Consider the following 15650-nt stretch of genomic DNA (forward strand, 5'->3'; position numbering starts at 1 on the left):
TGGGCTGCGGGGCCTGGGAGCCCGGCTGTGAACTCCCGACTTCACTGTCATCGCGCCTGGCGCCGTCACAGAGACAACCTCAGCTCCTCGTCCCTGGGGAATGGAGGGGCCCCGCCGCTCTGACCCGGCCGGGCGGAGTCACCCCGGCCAGAGGGTGACGTCGGGTTCGCAGCAGCTCGGTCCGTGGCCGTCCTCCGGGTGACCCTCCAGGCTTCCCTCTGGTTTGACCTGCACGCGGACGGTCCGTGTGACCAGGGATAAGCCTGGACGGCGGTCGCTTAATGGGGAGCGTGGTGGCCAGGGGAGGAGGGAGGCAGCTCAGGTCGAGGGTGACACCCCCACTGTGGCCGGAGAGGCCGGTGTGGGTGAGGGAGGGGAGGCCGGTGTGGGTGAGGGAGAGGAGGGAGGGGAAGCCGGTGTGGGTGAGGGAGGGGAGGCCGGTGTGGGTGAGGGAGGGGAGGGAGGGGAGGCCGGTGTGGGGGAGGGAGGGGAGGCCGGTGTGGGTGAGGGAGGGGAGGCCGGTGTGGGGGAGGGAGGGGAGGCCGGTGTGGGGGAGGGAGGGGAGGCCGGTGTGGGGGAGGGAGGGGAGGCCGGTGTGGGTGAGGGAGGGGGGGACGGGAGGCCGGTGTGGGTGAGGGAGGGGGGGACGGGAGGCCGGTGTGGGTGAGGGCGGCCCGGGTCAGCTCCGGACGCAGCACCTGCTAGAGTCAGGGCCTTGGCTCCCCACTGCGCCCGGGCAGGAGGCGGAGGGACGGTGTCCCGCTAAAATGGTGAGACTGTGGCGCGTCAGCACCATGGACAGCGCCAGGGCGGCCTGTGTCCTCAGGCCTGGCCCCAGGGAGCGCCCCCATGGCCGGGGCCAGGGTCACGCCCCCACGGTGCCGGGTGCTCCGTGTGACCCTGTTTGTCTGAGACCTGGGTGTGACACCCTTCCCAGGAGCCGCGCCAGGAGCCGCGTGTGAAAAGCTGGCCTTGGACTTTACGTGGCGTGATCGGCGGGCACTGACCCCGGGTCTCATGGCACGGGGCTCCCGTCTGCCCCAGGACCAGCCCTGGGCGCCCTCAGCGCGGGCAGAGATGTGAGGAAGTCTCTTTTCCCACACTGACGTCAGAAACCGGCGTCCTCGCGGCCACGAGGCTGCGTCTCCCGGGCGGCGCTGCGGGCCAGCACACGGCAGCAGGTCCCTGACCGCGCCACACGGCTGGCCGGGCGCGGACAGACGCCGTGTGTGCCCCAGGCCACCGCGCTGCCCGGTCGCCAAGCCCTGCAGCCCTGCCCAGCAAAAGCACCAGCGTGGGGTCCAGGTGGGGTCCACCCGGCGTCCCCCCTCCATCAGCGTCTCTGGGCACAGGGCCTCCCGGGCCTCACGCGGCTCCCCGGCGCTGCCCCCCTCTGGGCCCAGAGACCCGCCCTCGGGCCCATGTGGGGACCCAGGCTCCTAAGGAGGCTTCTGTCTGAGCTCCATGCGGGTCCCACAGGGTCTCCCTCTCCTGTTGGGGTCCCGCCCCAGGCACTGCTTCCGGGTCAGCCCGGCTGCCCCGCGCCCGCCCTCGGCCCTCAGCCGTCACGGCCGTCCTCACACCTGTCACAGCCGGCACGGCCGCCCTCACACACCTGTCACAGCCGGCACGGCCGCCCTCACACCTGTCACAGCCGGCACGGCCACCCTCACACCTGTCACAGCCGGCACGGCCACCCTCACACCTGTCACAGCCGGCACGGCCGCCCTCACACCTGTCACAGCCGGCACGGCTGCCCTCACACCTGTCACAGCCGGCACGGCCGTCCTCACACACCTGTCACAGCCGGCACGGCCGCCCTCACACACCTGTCACAGCCGGCACGGATGCCCTCACACCTGACACAGCCGGCACGGCCGTCCTCACACCTGTCACAGCCGGCACGGCCGTCCTCACACACCTGTCACAGCCGGCACGGATGCCCTCACACCTGACACAGCCGGCACGGCCGTCCTCACACCTGTCACAGCCGGCACGGCCGTCCTCACACACCTGTCACAGCCGGCACGGATGCCCTCACACCTGACACAGCCGGCACGGCCGTCCTCACACCTGACACAGCCGGCACGGCCGTCCTCACACCTGTCACAGCCGGCACGGCCGTCCTCACACACCTGTCACAGCCGGCACGGCCGCCCTCACACCTGTCACAGCCGGCACGGCCGTCCTCACACACCTGTCACAGCCGGCACGGCCGCCCTCACACCTGTCACAGCCGGCACGGCCGCCCTCACACCTGTCACAGCCGGCACGGACGCCCTCACACACCTGTCACGGCCTCTTCCAGTCTCTCGTCACCCAGCACACCAGACGTCCCGCAGATCCCTGGCTCCGCCAGTGCCGTTAAATGGGGTGTCTGCACTGAGGACACGGGGGCGGGGGGCTGCTCCTGGGCCTCCAGGAGACGCGGTTGGGAGATGTTGCCGGGGCTGGGGCCCGGGTCCGAGGTCGAGTGGTGCAGCCGGGGGCGGAGCTGGTGGGCATGGTGCGCCTGTCCGTTAGCTCCCAGGATCAGGGTCAGCACCGCCCCCCCCCGCCAGCCCCGCGGAGGACGTCACTGCGCAGGGAGGGCGGGCGTGGGGGCGGCCTGGGCCAGGCCCCGGGGGGAGGGGCGCGGGGGGCAGTCTGCACTAAACCAACCCAACACCAGGAATTGAGGAACTGAGGGGTGACAAAGGGCGGGGCCTGGGAGAGGGGCGCCCTGGACACAGAGACCCTCGTGGTGCCCCTTACGGCGGGTCCAGCAGGAGGTGGCCGTGCCCAGGGCAGGCGGTCCTCACAGCTGGCGCCAGAAGCTCGGTCCGTTAGCGCCCGTGGGGGGGGTGGGGGGGTCACAGAGCCCGTCGTTCGCTCAGTTAATTGGCAGCCAGGGCTCAGAGGGAGCAGGTCCCCGGAGAAGGCCCCTGCCGGCCACTGCGACCCCGAGGTGCCAGCGGTCAGCGGAGGGGGCGGGCGGCGTGGACCAGGAATAGCAGGGCCGCCCGTCACCCCGCGGAGCCTGAAATAGCCGCAGCCCGGACGGCGCCCACGCAGCCGCCATCCGCACACCAGGCAGCGGCCCTGGGCCCCTCACCTTCCTCCGCCCGCGGCCCGCCCCGCAGACCCGGCTCCCGACGCCTCTGAGCCCCACGCTGGCCCCGAGCAGCAGCCTCCGGGCCTCCCCTGCCGCCCGTGTTCACCCACTTATTTATTTATGTCTCTGTGTCTCTTTGCCTTGTTCTGAGCACAGCGTGTAATTGTGTGTAATTAGCTGGTGTGAGTCAGGAGCCGCAGCCCACGCCTCAGGGCGGCGCTGGGTGTGGCTGCGGGACGGGGAGGGGCCCCAGCTGACCTCCTGTGCTGTCCACTCACACAGCTCCCCAGGCAGGTGTGGGGGGGCCGCTGCAGACGCCGTGCCTCTTGGGCTGCACCCAGATTCCCCCCCACACACACACCTCATCCTGCCCTGGACCGGGCTCTGGGCAGAACTGGGGGTGATACCGTGACAAGTCGTCGGGGGCAGTCCTGTGCAGTGAGCCGCCTGGAGGGCGGGGAGCGGGGGGGGGGGGGCACCTGGAGAACAGGGGGGGGCCTCCTGGAGGAGGGGGCCTGAGCTGACCGCCGTGTGGACGAGGAAGGGGCTGAGGAGAGGCTGCGGCCAGCACCAGGACTGCCTCCTGCACCTGCGCCCGCCTCCCCTCCCGTCACCGCCGCCTCCTCCTCTGTGCTGAGCGCACGGACAGCCCCACTTCCCGTGTCCCCACGTGACCGGTGGGCGGACCCCAGCTGGGAGGTGACCCAGGGGTGCAGGGCCTCTGCTTTGCTCCCACAGGGCTCCCAGGGCCCAGCAAACAGTAGGTGCTTACTGTTGGCTGCAGGACTGGCAGAGCCAGGCAGGGAGGGTGGGACCCTGCGTGGTGGTCGTGCGTGTGAAGGCCGGGGCTGCGTGGCTGTCCCGGGATCCCGGAGGGGGCTGGGCTCACATTGCAGGAGGGACGGGCTGCACCAGCCCAGCCGGGGGAGGAGCCTCAGGCCGCCGGGCGGGGGCGGGGGCAGGGGGGGGGGCTTGTCTCCAGGGCCGGCCGCTTGTCTCCAGGGCCGGCCGCTCAGCCCCCGTCTCTGCTCTCTTGCAGGTCAGCTGGCCGCCGGCACCTGTGAGATTGTGACCCTGGACCGTGACAGCAGCCAGCCTCGGAGGACGATCGCCCGGCAGACGGCTCGCTGCGCCTGCAGGAAGGGGCAGATCGCGGGCACCACGAGGGCGCGGCCCGCCTGCGTGGACGGTAGGAGCCCACGGACCCGAGAGGGCCACGGAGGCTGCGTGGCGGGCGTCCACCTGACGCAGCCACAACCCCGATGCCCTCTGGGCCAGGCCGGAGGCTGACGGTGTCGCCCGGCACGATTGGCCCTGAGGGCGGCGTTGGCTCGTGCGTGTGGGCGGGGTGCCGCGGAGGGGCCGGGAACGGGTCCCCAGCAAGCTCCCCGGGACTCACTAGCCTGCAGGCTGGTGTGCCCGGCGCTGCTGTGAGCAGGGGGAGCGGGGCCGTGCTGTCTGCAGGAGGCGCTGTGGTGCCCGAGTGTCCTGCACGCGTAGTCCCAGCTGCTCCGCTCCTCCCCGTGGGGTCTGGCAGGCGCGGGCACCCTCGCGGGCCCTGAGGAGGAGCTGTGGAGCTGGTGCGTGGCCGCAGGCCGCCTCCTGCACTGGTAGTCGAGCTGTCCGGTGGGTGCGGTGAGGGCGCGGCCGGTGGCGCAGGCTGTGAGAATTCCCGGCTAAGAGGCGGTGCGGAGAGGAGGTTTATTTTACTCTTGGAGAGAGGAGAGGGTCGGTGGGTGGCTCGGCAGAACAGGGCAGGTGGCTGTTGCTAAGCCACAGGGCGGGAAGGGGGTTTTGTTGAAGTTGAGCAGACACCGGTTTTGTCTGGAAGAGTTGCAGGGTGTGTGCTTTGCAGGAGACAGACAGCCCGCAGATGTCCTAGGAGGGTCTTGTCGGTGTTTTCCCTGAGCCTGTGCACAGGCTTAGAGCCAACGTTACGAAGAGTTCAGGGGAGGCTTGCCTGCAGGGGCGGGGGGAGGGCACGTTCCACGAGCTAGAGACTCGCTGCTGCCGATGACCCCCGAGTTGTGCAAACAGCAGGGAGGGGGGGGGATGCAGAGTGTCGCCGTGAGGGTCGCTCTCTGGTCCTGCAGGTGGAACAGGGGCTGTTTGAAGCGGAGGAGGTAACCGTCTTGGGGTTTAGTCACCAGGTGCCTCTCACGAGGCGTGGAAGCCACAGCAGAGAGAGGGCAGGCCCCTTCCCCTCCTTACGGTGAGACACGCGGAGTTGACGCTCACGGCTGCCCTCGGGAGGCGGCGCCTCGGGGTGTCTGTGGGAGCTGAGTCGCCGATGGTCTTCCAAGGAGGAAGGGAGGTGCCTGCGGCAGCTGTGGGGCGTCGACGGGGGTCCGTCTGCTGTGGCGGAGGCCGTCCGGACACGGGCGCCGTGGTCCTGGGCGCCGAACGCAGGCCTGGTGCACGTCCACCGGAAGAAGCACCAGCAGGTGGGGGGGGGGGGTGTGGGGAGTGATGGCGCTTCACCGTGGGGCAGGCGAGCTCATGGCCTGGGTGGGGTGAGCCGGCCCCCAGGAGGGGTCAGCAGGGCCTTGAGGCTCCTTGGGAGGGAGGCCTCTTGGACCAGGGCCTCTTGCCGATGTCACCGATGAGTGTGTCCCAGGACTGTCCAGGGCCGGGTGGGCCGTGAGTCAGCCCGGGGCCCATGGCTGGGACCTGACTCCTGGCCTCCAGCAGGAAGGGGCGGGGAGGGGAAGGCCCAGGCCCCGATGCCGCCCCCGGTCCTGGCGGCCCGTGCTCTCTGGGGCGGAGCCGGCTGCAGGTCCAGCCCGGTGGGGGCTGCGCTCACAGAGTCAGGGTGGCCAGAAGGAGTCTGGGGGCGCGGGGACTCTCGGGGGACCCCCCAGGCCCCACCTTGGCTTCCCCACGGCTCCCACGGCCCAGTGCTGCCAGCCCTGAAGGCACGTCGGGGACGTCGGGGTCCCCCGGAGGCTGTGGACGGGGCTGACCTTGCCGTGGGGCGGGGGATGGGGGAGGGGTCGTTCTCAGGATCTGGAACACGGCCCTGCAGCCGGTTTTGTTTCCTTTTTCGGAACCTGTTTCGGTAACGTCGGCCACGGACGCCGGCGCCTTCCGGGTGAACAGTGCGATGACTCGGAATCCGTCTACCCACCGCGTGCTCACCCCCACGTCCACCTCCCTCCCGAACCGTGCGGCCACGGGAGCTGGTTTTGTTTTTAAGAAAACGTTGTCTGTCCCTCGTTAAAATTCCTCCTGCCCGGCCGCGCGTCAGCCTATGAACCAGGAGGTCACGGTTCGATCCCCGGTCAGGGCACAGGCCTGGGTGGCAGGCTCCATCCCCAGTGGGGGGCGTGCAGGAGGCAGCTGATCCATGATTCTCTCTCATCCTTGATGTTTCTCTCTCTCTCCCTCTCCCTTCCTCTCTGAAATCAATTTAAAAATTAAAAAAAAAAAGTGAACACCCTCCTGCCACTCCTGTGACCAGCATCCCATAAAAGGGGTGCAGTTACACAGCCTGCGGGCGGCCCCAGAGCCGCTCTCTGGGCTCCAGACCCTGCTCTGCCCCCCGGATTCCTGGTCCATTGGGGCCCAGGGCGTGGCCACCGCGGCTCCCCGTGAACTGAATTCTCTCCCCGTCCTGCCCGCGTCTCCGGCTCCTGACCGCGAGGGCTCGCATGTGACGGCGGGTGTGCGGTCCCTGAGCTGACTGATTCTCCCCGGTCGGGCGGGGGAGGCACACAGAGGCCCGGAGCCGCTGCCTTCCCTTCCCGGCCTCATTAGCTCCGAGAGCCCGCGGGGACAGGGGGGGTCACGGTGGATGACTAATTGAATCGGGGTCTGTTCGTCCGCAAACACGGCCTCGCCCCTCTCCCCGGAGCCCGCCGGCGCCGCAGGCGCGGGCCCCAGAGCCCCGAGTTAAAGCCCGCCGTTTCCCAGGGAGGCCACGCAAATGAGCGATTTCTGCTCCGTGGGCAGTTTCCGGGCCGCCACCTAATTTAATTCCTGCTCTTCTGTGTTTTTGCTCCGTGTGCATAATAAGTTTCCTCGGTGCGGGTCCTGTCTGCGAGAGAGAAAACGTGGCCACGTCGGGCGGGCGGGATCTCGGGTGCAGGGGTGCGTCGGGGGTTCAGGCCCGCCCCGCGGTTCGGGGGGGTGTGAGCAGGACGGCGGCCCAGCTGCCCCTGTGCCCTGGCTTACCCAGGTAGCGATCGACTCCCTGCTCACTCGCGAACTCGCGTGTGCGTGGGTTAAACGAGGTGCCCCACGTGGGTGCAGGAGCAGTGGGGGGCTGGCCCCTGACACAAGGACAGCCTGGAGCCGCGGGCCTGGCCTCTCACCGGCGGGGACCCCGGGGCCGCTGAGCACGGCCTCCCGCTGGCTTGTCCTTGCTCAGCTGCCAGGAGAGGAGGCCGCAGGCCTGGGGGGCGGTTCCTGGTTCCTCAGCTCCCGAGCCCGGCAGTGACGGGACCCCGGCCCCTCGGAGGGAAAGGCCTGGACGGGCAGCAGGCGCCACCCGACTGCGGGAAAAGCGTTGGTGCCCGACAGCACTCAGAAGAGTGTGTGGGTGTATGTTTAGACGTGTGTGTGTGTGTGTGTGTGTGTGCGTGTGTGTGTGTGTGTGTGTGTGTGTTCCAGACGCGGCTGTGTGGCCTCGGGCAGGGCCGCGGAGCTCCGTGGGCCGTGGGCAGAGGCGGCAGGACTGTGAGGAGGCCCAGCCCCGTGTGGCTTCCGTCCCTGGTGTCGCCTGCTCTCCGGATCCGACAGACCCGCCCCCCACGCTGCCCCCGGCTCGCGGTCACTTGCGAGAATCGTGGTGAAATGTTCAGACATGCAGCGACCTGGTTGTTAAATACGGTCGTTACTGAAAACCAGGGTGTCTGGACTCGCCCGTAAATGAGATGTCGTTGAAACCAGGGAGCTGCCGCACGGCACGGGGAGAGACCAGCAGGCGACCCCCGGGCCCGGGAGGAGGAGGAGACGACGAAGGTCCGAGTGGAAACGCAGGAAGCGGAGCCTCGGAAACCCAGGACACCAGCGGAGCCGCACGCCGGTTCTTCGAAAGACGGACAGAATGAGCCCGTTTTCAGCCAGACTGATGAGCGAGGGGGAGGGCGGGAGAGACCGAGTCACGGCACCCGGCACGAGAGAGGAGGCCCCCCTCAGCTCCTCGCCCTGCTCTGCAGGAACAGAGGGTAAAGGGAACCCCACCACCACCGGGTGCCCGCAGGGGAGGTAACTCGGACGAGCCGGACGCGTTCCCAGAAACACGCACCCTGACTCCAGAAGAGATGGAAAGTCTGAATAGTCCACGGCGAGTGAAGACGGTGTGTTAGTAACACAACTTCGCAGCGGGAGAAGCCCATCACCCATAGCTTCATTGGTGAATCCGACCACATTTAAAGAGGCACTAGCCCGGCTGGTGTGGCTCAGTGGCTGAGCGTCGGCCTAGGAACCAGGAGGTCAGGGTTCGATTCCCAGTCAGGGCACATGCCGGGTTGTGGGCTCGATCCCCAGTGTGGGGGGTGCAGGAGGCAGCCGATCCATGATTCTCTCTCATCTTTGATGTTTCTATCTATCTCTCCCTTCCTCTCTGACATCAGTAAAAACATCTACACTAATAAAAGAGAAATATGCAAATTGGCCGTCACTTCACGATGCCCACCAGCCAATCAGGAGTGAGTATGCAAATTAACCTGACAAAGGTGGTGGCGGCCCTGCCCCCCAGCCGCTCCGGGCCTCTGGGCAGCACGCATGCAGGCGCAGAGTGGCCAGGCGGGGCGGGACACCTGCTATGAGGGGGAGGGTGGGGGGTGGATGTAGCTACAGGAGCAGCTCTCCAGCCGCAGCGAAGACGGAAGGCGGCGGCTAGAGCAAAGGCCTGGGTCCCGGGTGCCAGAGGAAAACCAGTGCCGGCAGCCAGGGCAAGGAAGGCCTATTGCACGAATATTCGTGCGCCAGGCCTCTAGTATTTTATAAAAAGAAGCATTAACATCAATTCTTCTCAAATTCTTTAAAAAATAAATAAAAATAACAGGAGAGGAAACACTTCTTTACTCACGCTATGAGGCTAGTGTTACCCCGATACCCGAGGTATCGGCAAAGATCTCGCAATAAAAGTACAATCTTGTGAACGTACGCACAAATCCTCAACCCACACGTGCGCGTCCAACCCAGGCGCGTGCCGAAGAGTCGGAGCAACGCAGGACGGCCAGCAGCGGCCACGTTGGTGGAAGACATGGCGTCGCATTCACGCCGTCGTCTCAGCAGCTGCAGAGTGAGCGTCCCACAGAGTCCGGCGATCTTTCCTGATAAAAACACCCAGCAAACGGGAAAAGGGGAGGACTTGGCGTGGGGAGGGGCCTGCGCAGACATGGACGGGTGGTGTCGCACCTGTCGTGTCCCTGGGGAGACCGCGGCTTCTGCCCCGAGGAGGGGAGCAAGGCCAGCACCTCTGCCGGCGACCCTGCCATTCAGCGCGGTCCTGGGGGCGGGAGCCGAGCGGCCGGTCCTGGGGGCGGGAGCCGAGCGGCCGGGCGGGAGAAACAAACAGGAGTCACCGGGTCGGGAAGGAGGACCCGCGCTCCGCACGGCTGGCCTGACCTTTACGGGAGCCTGGGGGACACACACTCACACACAGAACTAACACAGGCGCCCAGCAGGGCTGCAGGACACAGGATCGATCCGCGGGATCGATGGCGCTGCTGTGCGCGGGGCACGTGGGCTTCGGGAAGCGGCTGCGTGTACAATAGCCTCACAGAATGAAACGCTGGAGGCTGAAGGGAACAAAGGAAGCGTCGGTGCTACACGGAACATGCGCTGTCTGAGGGGGCGGAGGCGGCCGGAGAGCCCTCCCCCGCGGCCAGCTCGGGCTCCTCTCCTCCCCGCACCCCGTCCCTCCCAGCCAGCCAGGGGCCCCCAGGACAGGACAGCCTCCTGCCGTGTCTCCAGGGCACAGCCCAGGCTGTGATGGGTGCCCAGGGCCGTCTGTCCTTCCGTCCTGACACCACCTGACACCTGGCGGCTCAGTGCAGAGGAGCGGAGCCCGTGTCCCTGTGGGGAGGGGGGAGGGGGTCGTGGGGGGGGGGAGAGCATAGGGCCACTGCAGCCCCTGGATCTGAGCGACGGCCCGCGGCCCTTGACAATCCTGTAGAGTGTCCAGTGCGTTGTCTGAGAGTCGCCGCCCCCGCTTAGACATTTTAATCCGCGTGCGAGCTAATCAGCTGGTCGGGGAGGGGTGTGTTGGAAACCCTTTGAGGAAATGCTCCCCAGGACTCCGGGAGCTGATGCGCCCCAGCATGAGGGGGCCTCTCGGCTGCGGCTGGACCATTAGCAGGGACGCCTCGAGTCCTGGCCAGCACTGCCTCGGCCTCGGTCCCCTGGGGACCCTGGTCCGTGGAGAGGTCGCCCGGTGCGCCAGGGTCTGGAACAGGGGCCCTGCCCGGCGTCCCCGGGACGACCTTGTGGAGGGAGAAGAGCCGGACAGCCCAACCTGCCCACCCGGCAGCTTCCGGGCCGAGTCTCAGAGATGGACCAGGGCCCGGACACACGGCCCTCCTCCCTGAGCTCAGCCCCTCCTCCCTGAGCTTAGCCCCTCCTCCCTGAGCTTAGCCCCTCCTCCCTGAGCTCAGCCCCTCCTCCCTGAGCTTAGCCCCTCCTCCCTGAGTTTAGCCCCTCCTCCCTGAGCTTAGCCCCTCCCCCTGCAGCTTAGCCCCTCCTCCCTGAGCTTAGCCCCTCCTCCCTGAGCTTAGCCCCTCCCCCTGCAGCTTAGCCCCTCCTCCCTGAGTTTAGCCCCTCCTCCCTGCAGCTTAGCCCCTCCTCCCTGAGCTTAGCCCCTCCTCCCTGAGCTTAGCCCCTCCCCCTGCAGCTTAGCCCCTCCTCCCTGCAGCTTAGCCCCCCTCCCTGCAGCTTAGCCCCTCCACCCTGAGCTTAGCCCCTCCTCCTGCAGCTTAGCCCCTCCTCCCTGAGTTTAGCCCCTCCTCCCTGAGCTTAGCCCCTCCTCCCTGAGTTTAGCCCCTCCTCCGGCAGCTTAGCCCCTCCTCCCGGGTGTGGGCTCTGGGTGACAGAGACAGACTCAGAGTCAGGTCCTTTGTGGGAGGGCCTTGGTGAGGTGTGAGTGCTGGGCCCTGGGCCCCCGCACCTGGGAGCACCGGTGGTGTCCACACCCCCCAAAGCAGGCCGCCCTTTGATGAGCACAAAACCTCCCGCTCTCTTTGATGTTTCCTGAGATTTCAAACTAAATTAAGTAGCGCGACAAACACAGCACAGCCGGGACCCGGAGGGAGCAGTGTGATTCTGATCTGAGCAAAAGCTTTGATCATGCGGATGGGGATGGGGAGCGTGCCGGCCCGCCCGCCCGGCTCTGGGCTGCTCTGCCTGGTTTAGGGGTGCACTGGGCTTCAGGGTGCACCGGGTTTCGGGGTGCACCTGGCTTCGGGATGCACCAGGTTTCGGGGTGCACCGGGCATTCCTGCCCCTTTGCCGGCTCAGCAGGTGGGAGGACAGACTCCCAGGCCAGGGATGGGTTCCCACCTGCTGGGAGGATGGGGGTGCCTTCTAGAAAGATCCGTCTGCTGCTCTCTGGACAGTAAATTCCAGGCAGCAAGAGTGAGTGTTGGGAGAGGTCAGGCGGTGATGGAGCAGCAGCTGTGACGGACGAGCGACTCCGCGGCCGAGGTGCTGGGTCTCTCCTCAGGTGCCCGGACCCGTGGGGAGGGCCTGAGCCGCCGGGGCGGCGTTCTGTGCCCACGGGGAGGACCGGGTGTGGCCTGGAGCCCTCCTCCCCCCGGACAGGTGTGTGCTCACCTGTGGGCCTGTGCCCGGTGCCGGCAGGGGCGGTGGGTGAGCAGGGCCAGGCAGCCGGGTGGGTGTGGAAGTGAGGGAGGTCGGGAGGGAGGAGGAGGAGGAGGCTGCACGGCGCCCTGGGTGACGCACCGCGGCGGCGTCCACAGAAGAGGAGCGCTCAGGTCGTTTTGAGTCTTTAGTCGTGAACTCGCGTCTGCGAACGCGTTTGTGCGCGTGTTTAGGTAGCACACGCGCCGGTTCATCGTGGGCGCGTGCCGGGAGGGGCCGAGGGGCCGAGCATTCCTCCAAGGGCCCCCTGAGCCCGCCGCCAGCCGTGCTGGGGAGGCCCCTCTGCTCTGCGTGCTTGCCAGCACTTGTGACTCGCAGCCCGGCCGGCTGAGCCACCTCCCGCCTGTTCGCGCTGGCTTCCGGCAGGCCGAGCTGCACTTCCCCGCTGGGCGATGTCGCCGAACGCGCTCTCAGGCCCCGGCCAGCAGGAGGGCACCCGGGGCGCCGGCTCAGGCCCCGCCCGTGGCCACGGCTGCTTGTCTTTCCGAACGGCTCCCAGAGGCCTTCCGATGGCGCCCGCCACCCCGTGCCGGTCCCGCTGCGCCGGGTCCCCTCCCGGCCCGGCCTGTTCGCTTCCTGGTGGGCGTGGCCCCCGGCACAGTCTCCCTCCGAGCCCGCTGAGGGCATCCGTCCTTTCTTCTCACGTTCAGCGGTTTGTGTTCTGTTCAGGAAGCAGGATTTCGGCCAAGGTCGTGGGGCGCCCTCCGTGCACAGCCCCCGGGTGTCAGGTCGCCGCCCGCTCTGGGCCGTGTTCCGGGCCTGAGGGGGGTCAGGCCGTTTCTCCTCCCCACGCGGGTGCCTGGCAGCCCCAGCGTCGTTTGTCGTAAGGTCCCGGCCTTCGTTACCCACCGCGACTGTGCGTGAAGTTCTGGAAGCGGGTTCGAGGCAGGGTGGGAGCGCTGCGCCCCCTCCTGGGTCCGGTCACACCTAATAGCTCGTCGTCTCCGTCGCCGTGGCAGCGGGGAGCCGGCTGGTCACGCACGGGTGACTGTGCGGCTGGACCCTCCCCGGACGCCGAGGATGCACGGGGTCTCTCTTCCTGGTCCCTGCCCCCCTTCACCAACATCTCCGGCTGCGATTCCACGAGGACATAACGGAGGCCCCACCCCGGGCCCAGCCCAGGCCTGGCTCCCCGGGGCCCCTGGCCCGGTGGCCCTCCCGGCGGACAGACCAACGGCCCGGGATAGGGCACCGCGGGGGGAGGCGGTGTGTGGGCCCCACTCTGTGGCCGCTGGCACGTCGGCGCTGGGCCCACCCTGCCCTCCTGCACCCAGAGCTGTCAGACCTGCGCTGCGCCTCCGCTCAGGGAGTCGGGCCTGGGGCACAGACCTCAGGGCTTCAGCCGCGTCCCCCACGTCCCCAACTGGACCAGGACCAGCGAGGCCTTCTGGGCCACTTCCTGGTACCACCAGAAGCAGCCCCTTAACTTCCTGAGCCTCAGTTTTCTTATCTGTGAAGTGGGCACAGCACCTGCTCCGAGGACCAGAGACAACATCCGTCAGGGGCGGGTGTTACCGCGTGGTAGTTACCCTTCTCAGCGAACGTGGGCACGTCCATCCGTGGACGTCCCTCTGCTGGGCCGGGACCGCCCGCGTTCCTCATCCTTCCCTTCCTCTCAGCTCCTGGTCCGTAGGCCCTTCCCCGAGGGCACAGGGAGCGGTGGCTTGTGGGAAACGGTCCTGCTTTCCATGTGGGCAGGTGGCATGGCACCCCCTGCTACGTGTGTCTCTGAAACTCGTGTTAAATATGACGTGTGCGTGGCAGGGCGTCGGGGCCGCGGGGGGCACAGTGTGAGGAAGAGAATCGAACCCTGTTTTCAGGCCCAAAGAAAACTGCCTGCGCTTTCTGGAAAGCATCGTTTTCCCTTGAACGACCCAGAAAACAGCGATACGCAGCACGCCCGTGAGATTGCACACGTTGTGGGGAGGAGATGAAAGGTGGATGGATACTGTTTCCTGAGAGCTCGGGGTGCCGTGGGCGCTCTGGGGGGGACAGGGGGGACGTAGAATCACGGCGCCAGGTCACTTCTTCCAGCCGGGGAGGCAGCTTCCCGGGCTCATCCCAGCCCCCTGCCCCCCCGCCCCCCCCCCCGGCGGCCACGTGTTCTGACGCCAGGGTGTGGCCCACTCCTCGGTCACCACCTCTGCGTGTCCCGCCTCCATCCCGCCAGGGGCCCTCCCAGACCTGCTTCTGAAGGTGGGGTTCAGAGCCATGCTGGGTGGCAGCAGCTGTGTGGGTGCTCGGGGGCGATTGGAACGGACGCTCGAGTTCAGCTCATGAGCTTCCCGCCTGCCATCGCCCCGGTTCCTGCTTCCTAACGGGGCTGGAACCCCGCGCCCAGGCGCGCTGGGTGGGTGTGAGGAGCTGCCTTCAAGGCCGGGCTGGGGGTCGGTGCCGCGGACCGAGCCGGGGCAGGGCCGGCCCCCGAGGCCGACGGGCCGTACGTGCAGAGGTTCCTCACTTGGGTCTTGGACGGGGTCTCAGCCGAGTCGCTCTAGCGCAGCGGTTCTCAGCCTTCCTGACGCCGCGGCCCTTCAATACAGCTCCTCATGCGGTGACCCCCAACCATAACGTTATTTTTGTTGCTGCTTCATAACTGTCATTTTGCTGCTGTTATGAGTCGTAATGTAAATATCTGTGTTTTCCGATGGTCTGAGGCGACCCTGTCAGGTTGAGAAGCCCTGCTCTAGCGTGCCCTTCTCCGCAGCCTCGCTCTGAACTCCCGACGGCTCCGGCTCCGGCTCCTTGGAGCCCTCTGGAGCCGGTCTTACATCCGCGGTCCCTGTGACCGCTCCGAGGGCAGCGTCTTTGAAGTGCGCTGACCAGCGTCGGCCTGTTTGCCGCCGCCCCCTCTGCCGCCGCTTCCCTTTGCTCCTCTCGGCTGGGGCTCCCCCCCCACCCCCCCATTTCTGCCTCTTTCTAAACCAGGGAATTGGGTTAGTGACAGGTGGGTGTCCGGGGCAGCAGGCTGTGTCCCAGGTCGGAGGCCCCGCGCCCGGCTCCGTGGCAGGACGGCAGGGCGGGGAGCCTTCCCTGGTCAGGTGGCAGGTGGGGAAGTGGGCCCATCGGGCTCTGCCGTCCGTCTGTCCGTCCGCTCCGGCTTCATGGTCCGTGTGCAGGGAGGACGGGCCGAGGACTGAGTTCCGGCTCCAGTGGCCACCGTCGGAGCCCGTGTCCGCGGGGAGGGCGCCCGCCGCGGGCCCCAGAGCTGGCTGGTGGGTCAGGCCGGGCTCCGGACGGGACGGCCCCGCCTGCTTTGGGAGGGAGCTTGGGTGACCTTCCAGGGCGCCCGTCCTCGGAATGCGACGCCCGTCCCCACGGAGGCGGGTGGGAGGTTTATTGACTGAATCACAGTCTGCAGACTGCACTCTTGTTCGGCATCCATGTTGGCCTGATCCACGTTAGTGCCATTAGGTGCATCTCCGCTGCCTGCAGGGACAAGGTGGCAGGAGGACCAGAGCCTGGGGGCGGGGCCCAGGGAGGGGCGGGGCCCGGGAGGGCGGGGCCCAGGGAGGGGCGGGGCCCAGGGAGGGCGGGGCCCGGGGAGGAGGGGCGGGGCCCTGGAGGGGCGGGGCCCAGGGAGGGGCGGGGCCCAGGGAGGGGCGGGGCCCAGGGAGGGGCGGGGCCCAGGGAGGGGCGGGGCCCAGGGAGGGGCGGGGCCCGGGGAGGGGGGCGGGGCCCGGGGAGGGGCGGGGCCCGGGGAGGAGGGGCTTCCTGGCTGTGTTCCCTG

At 67.9% G+C, this 15650-nt stretch overlaps 1 protein-coding gene across 1 annotated transcript in view; it reads left to right on the forward strand.

Annotated features, from left to right (window-relative positions):
• The window catches only part of TAFA5 (TAFA chemokine like family member 5), a 78221-nt gene that overhangs the window by 49592 nt on the left and 12979 nt on the right, over positions 1–15650 (forward strand). The window contains exon 2 of the mRNA XM_054718584.1: positions 4134–4283. Within this exon, the coding sequence (XP_054574559.1) occupies positions 4134–4283 (150 nt within the window). The remainder of the gene's footprint in view (positions 1–4133; positions 4284–15650) is intronic.

The sequence above is a fragment of the Eptesicus fuscus genome, chromosome 7 (genome assembly GCF_027574615.1).
Source record: "Eptesicus fuscus isolate TK198812 chromosome 7, DD_ASM_mEF_20220401, whole genome shotgun sequence".
Taxonomy (NCBI): Eukaryota; Metazoa; Chordata; class Mammalia; order Chiroptera; family Vespertilionidae; genus Eptesicus; species Eptesicus fuscus.